This window comes from Monodon monoceros, unplaced genomic scaffold (assembly GCF_005190385.1).
Source record: "Monodon monoceros isolate NGI ecotype Baffin Bay Population unplaced genomic scaffold, NGI_Narwhal_1 Super_Scaffold_12, whole genome shotgun sequence".
NCBI lineage: Eukaryota > Metazoa > Chordata > Mammalia > Artiodactyla > Monodontidae > Monodon > Monodon monoceros.
In genome coordinates this window covers 52,051,005-52,057,004 of record NW_021703768.1, presented here as the reverse complement: position 1 = coordinate 52,057,004, position 6,000 = coordinate 52,051,005, and the positions used below count along the sequence as shown (strand labels likewise).

The window sequence follows — 6,000 nt, the reverse complement described above, 5'->3', positions numbered from 1 at the left end:
CTAAAGAAAGCCTATTGGATTCCACTTCAAAAGAGAGAGCTGATGAGACACTACCTGAAAAGACGTGGCTGGTGAGGTTTTACTAGGTAACTGGAAGTTATCCTGTGGTATAATCTTGGCATTCAGATTCTAGAAAACACTGACTAAATAGTACAGATAATATATAGTAAATAACCAGCATGACTGATTGTCATAAAAGGCTAAATTCTTAATAAGTTCTATTGCCAGGATGGGACCTCTGCATGTGCTCCTGCCATTGCTGTGCTGAGAAGGGCAGAGGAGTGAGCCGGTAGCCTGGGGTCAGGCCAGGGTGTGCAATAAGCTTGGCTGACATTACCTAGTGTGTTATTGTCTTGACTGCATTGGCCTAGACGCAGGCGTGAACATTCACTTAGGGGTTTCTTAAGATATAAGGCTATTGAGTCTTACTGATTTGGCTATTTTTAGATATTTATATGCAAAACAAAACCATCAATCTTTATATTACATAATTTAAAAATCATATTTCAAAGTTAGTGCTGTGGTAACAGAATGCCAAAGAGGTTTCCCTTAAATATTTTTTCTGTAAAGATGTCTTATAAAAAATCTTGAAAACGAAGCCGTCACATATTTTAGGGTAAAAAGATACAGATTTGTACATTCTGCAAATGGTTAACATGTAAACTAGAAGGAAAGTGATTTTATTTCAGATTTAGCAATATAAAAGCTCAATTAGGGGAAAAAAAACATGTACCAGTAACCAAAAGCATTTGCTTACATCATTCCACAATTTACATAACAAGATAATTGTTTTTCAAAACCAGACGACAAGTTCAAAAATGCTTCTTTTCACACCCTTAAGTGATGCTGTTGGGAACAATGGCTGTTTTAAGGCCATTTATTGCAGGCACATTTCCAGCTAGTTCTGGTTTATCATTACTCTCATTTTATCTTCTTTCTTTTTTCTCTCTCATCAGCTTTTTGCTTTCTTCCCTTCTTCTTTTATTCACTGGATTCCGAGGATCATAGATTTCAAACGTGTCTGAATCTTGCATGCTTGCATCTTTCACTTTTCTGCTTTTATCCTCAAACTGAAGTACATGCGACATCCTAAAGTGGGAGAGAGATGGTTCACTGATTTTTGCATGAGAACTGAAAGTAGAAATTCTACACTACACTTGTCTTGGCATGATGAACCAAAAGGGTACAAAACACCAAGATGGGTTTATTGTTTACTGGTGCTTATACCACATGGATGCCAACTTCTCAGAAAACACTTAAATTTGAAAAACATGTCTGGAGTTTGTTTTGTTGGTTTGTATTTCTAGTAGTGAGTCTCTTTGCTTCAGACTTTACTCGAGGTTCCTTTCCTGATGGGAGGTTAAAAGTCTTCCTTCAACTAAACTCAGAGAACATTCTTCCAGCTTCCTTTAAAGAGCACACTCAGCCAGGTTGCAGAGCAAAACTCCCGACGTTAAACCAGCCCTATCTGGTTTTGTTTTGTTTTGTTTTCAGTAGTTAAATGGGTCAAGTAGGGAATGTGTTCAGAAAATTCCTGTTCAAATGGTGTAATGAATCCCTTTTCTGGGGAATTGCTCAGTTTAAAAAATTTTTTGTACAAAAAGAAACTGAGCTTTTGGCACGGCTCCATGGACTAACCTCCTCCTCCTACTGTTGATTACAGCAAATCTAACCACCCTGCTTTCCTACTTTATCAAATGCTTACTGGTCTTAAGGTCTCAACATGTGCTTGAATCCTAAGTGGTTGTAAGCTGGCTATGCTTAGCAGCAGAGAAATACGTAAGTGATTAGCTCTGCCTCCCATTAGGAGGTGCCGGGAATAAATAGGGAGGTCCCAAAACCAGATTCTAGGGCAGGTGAATGAATTTGGAAAGAGGAAAGATCAGTTTTTATATATAAACAAAACTACTAAGGCTTTCCCCACTAAATATTTAAGCAATTTTAAAAATAGGCGCACCCAACACTTTATCACAGCAGATGGGGATAAACCGCCTGAAGGGTTAACACTCCCCACATGTCAGTTGTAACTTGCAGATGAAACCCACATATTACAGTGATTTCTATTTCCCTATATGAGCAGGGATTGGGCAATAGGTACTAGCAGAGATTCCCCTACCCTTTCTTCCTGCAGTACCACAAATGCGGAGGGAAGTTTAATTTTGTTAAAAATTCCCATGGATATACTTAGATTTTGAAGAATCCTAAAACGATTTTGTGAGGGAAATGAAATGTTACAATATTAATGATACTACAATTGCAAAGAGTTCGGTAGGGTTGACTGTTCACCGGGTTGACAAGTTTTATCTTACCACCTCTTCCTTCCCAGAAAAGCTTATTAGAATGCAATGAGTATGAGTGACATTATTATATGGATGAACTAGAGTCTACTCTTACTTACTGAGGTAAAGCCCATTTGCATCTCTGTACTTTATTATTAATAATATATTATTTGCATCAGATTTCATAACATGCAATATCACACATGAGAACTGCTGACTTTTTCTACTTCCATGGACTTAACCTTGGAAACAACCTCACTTAGAAGGCGCAGCATAGGATTATTGCTTATTTAGATGGAGTACTCAGAGTCTGATTTTCTTGTGCTTTCAATTTTCTACACTGTTTGAGTATTAGCGTCTGAGAATAAAACAAGCCCCAACTCCTAGCAAAAGGATAATTATTCTCCAGCCATGGTAGCAAGTGACCACTATAACCAGACTGAATCAATCAAACAGGATTTAATCAATTAATGGTGACTTGCCTAGGCCAAAATGATCAGTGATAACTCACTTCAGTAAATACACCTCTGAAAGCCAAATAATCAGTGACAGCCTCATGCTTTTGAAAGTTGGCCAGTGGCAGACCCACGCCAGTGACATGCTTCTGAAAGCCAGCCAATCACCAGCAGTCTCTCCTGAATAATGGTGCTTCTGAGGCTGATATTAACCCCTAAACAATCCCTGACCCCAAAACTCTACGTAAGGTTTGCAACCTGCTTTGCTCAGAGAGACTGTGTCTAAAAGCAAGCTCTTTCTTATTAAAGTAATAAATTGAGCTTTTTTTTTTTTTCAGGTATTGAGAGGTGGTCTTTTTCTTTGATACTCCTTACAATCTATGCAGCATTGCCTAGAGTGAGCTCTTCAGAAATTGTAAGTGTATTACCACTGATGAGGACTAAGTTTAGAAGTGTGGCAGGACTGTCCTGTTAAAGGTCCTTATCACACGTCATGGGGAGCCCAGACTCCTACACTGTATTTCGGTAAGTGCGCAGCAGCTTTCCAAATGATTTCCAAATGCCTAACCCCAAACCAGAAAATAGCTGGAATCTTATTCCCTTCAAAACAATTTTATTCAGTACTCCTATACTGATATAAAAATACAAAACCCACTATATTATTTAACTTATTAATACTTCTCCATATACACATTCTTCTATTTTAAAAATTATCCCTTTCTCTGCCCCCAAAGACAGATGGGTCTTTTGTTATAATCATTTCTAGTAGGGACTGTCCATGTTTCAAAAATGACTTTACCAGAATTTGTCAAATAAAACCATAAAAAGGCAACTTCCTCCTTTCTGTGCCATGAGAGGATCTTACAACTACTAGATCTAGTTGGCTTTGATATAAGAAATGAAAACTAGACATGGGAACAACAGCACAAAGTCCACAAAAAGAAACAGATTTTCCTACAAATCTGCAAGAACAGAAAGCTGTAAAGTAGCTGTCTTTTTCAACTGTTTGTTTCATACATCACTGCACTAAACAAGTCCAACATTGTGATTAATAACAAACCTAAACCCGGAGGAAAGAAGGGGCTATCAGCTTACAAATTACTTCAGCTTTAATATCATAATGCTTAGCATGGCTGGTTACTCAGCATAATATTTAATCTTTAATTGAAACAAAAACATAATCAAAATGCTTCACCCATTTATCTTTCAACATGCTTCGGTCACTTCATTTTAAAAAGCAAAACAAAACAGTTATTATGATTTTCAGCATAATAAACTCCTGACCTGTGTGCCTCCATAAATCACAGACTGCATGAATTGAAAGCATGCCCACATTTACAGTCTCCTGTGAGAATACACATGCAGACTTATTATACAGACTTAATTCAAGTACATAAGGTCTGGTAGTTTACAATCTTGTATGTACCAATAACTCAATACTATCCACTCTGTGACTGGTCATAGAATTGGCCCAACAAGAGCAGTGAAGCTTTTGGAATCACACACTGATCATTTACATATGAAAATTTTAGAACTTGTTCATTTGAAGGCAAAGACAAAAGTTTAGTTCTGATTAATAACAATTTTTCATAAGATCAGATTCTCAAGTAAGAACATTGACTTTAGTGGTTATAGAAATATGGAGGCTTACCATTTTCATAGAGGCTGTGTATGACCAGGCCACTCAAGATGGCGGTTCTCTTGCTCTCTATACATCCCCTGCTCAACCAGTCCCTACTTCACCTACTCACATGACTGATCTTCCCTCTTAATCACAGAGCCTTAACGCTAACTGCCTACGTGTTTGCCCCGCCCCAGGTGGTTATCGTTTAATGCTTAGACCAGAACCACTCCACCAAGCTAGGTTATCAAAGGGAAACATCTGCCCCACTGACGATTGTTAACCTGAGGGGCTGAGAGGGGACATGCTCCTCTGCTGGTTTCCCTGGTAACTGATGAGCCAACCTGACATCAATTCCCCCTATAAATGGTAACCTCCTTCTCCCCTGCAGTAGCTAAGTGCTGCTGCATCCTGCCTGCTGTCTGCCTTATAGGTGGGGTGTCGCTCCAGGACATTTTGCTTCTGACTTGTAAGATTCCCTATCCAGTACACCTTGGATGTCTCTTTCGCTGTTTCCAGGCTCTTTCTTTGGTCTCACGGTTGGGCAACTACAAGGCTTGCAGACCTGAGGGGTACAGCCCCAAAACAAGTAAGTTTATTCTTTTTCTTTTTTTGTATGAGACTGTGTGGAATTATAAACAAAAGTAAACAAGAGAGTCTTCGAAAAGGACCTGGACCTTGACTAATTTGACATACATTTTTAAAAACTCTCATTCAATTGTAAGGTAGATTAAGATATGACAGCAGTTAATATTAATTGGGAAAGCAAGAGAGGTATAATTCTCAGACATACAGTAAGTGAAATATAGAATTCAATATTAATAAGTCATTTCAGACTGAAATGCATTTAAATTATTTATGCTTATGTAACATAAACAGCTATCTTTTTCACCAGAAATTCTATAAAACACTCTTTCCCCTTTCCAAGTCTCCCTAATATAGAAACTTACCACTCTACCCTTAGATTGCTGTAGGTGTCTTCACTATTTTATGTCTGTACTATTTCTCCTTCTTCTAACCTCCAAAGGTTCTAAAATAATCTTTCTTATATATCTCCTTTTAGCATCCCTTTGACCAGAAACTATCGGCTATTGTAATCCACTGAAATAGCTGAGCCCGACCCTTAAAACCCTCAAATGACTGGATCTTCCTATCTCACCAACTTAATTTTGTTTCTTTCATCAACCCTCACCATTTTGTAATTGCCTGTTCACTTAGTTGTGAATATCAGTTATTTGAGACAGTTTGAGTCTTGTTCACAGTTGAGTTCTCAGTCCTCAGAATGGTGATTGGTGCTGGGAATCAAAGCCTTTAAACCCTCTGTATTGGCCAGGACCGCTGGCTAGAACTAGCTGGTTTGCTAACCTAACAGTTAGCCTTCTTTTGTGGGCAGGGACTGTCTTTTATTTCTATGATAAACTTTTATTTATTTATTTATTTTGCGGTACGCGGGCCTCTCACTGCTGTGGCCTCTCCCGTTGCGGAGCACAGGCTCCGGACGCGCAGGCTCAGCGGCCATGGCTCACGGGCCCAGCCGCTCCGCGGCATGTGGGATCTTCCCGGACCGGGGCACGAACCCGTGTCCCCTGCATCGGCAGGCGGACGCTCAACCACTGCGCCACCAGGGAAGCCCCCTATGATAAAC

At 39.2% G+C, this 6,000-nt stretch overlaps 1 protein-coding gene across 1 annotated transcript in view; it reads right to left on the bottom strand.

Annotated features, from left to right (window-relative positions):
- Positions 1-651: 651 nt before the first annotated feature.
- Positions 652-6,000, bottom strand: part of CWC27 (CWC27 spliceosome associated cyclophilin) — a 231,426-nt gene continuing 226,077 nt past the window's right edge. Inside the window, exon 14 of the mRNA XM_029216659.1 lies at positions 652-1,089. Coding sequence (XP_029072492.1) covers positions 927-1,089 — 163 coding nt within the window. The 3' untranslated portion in view covers positions 652-926. The remainder of the gene's footprint in view (positions 1,090-6,000) is intronic.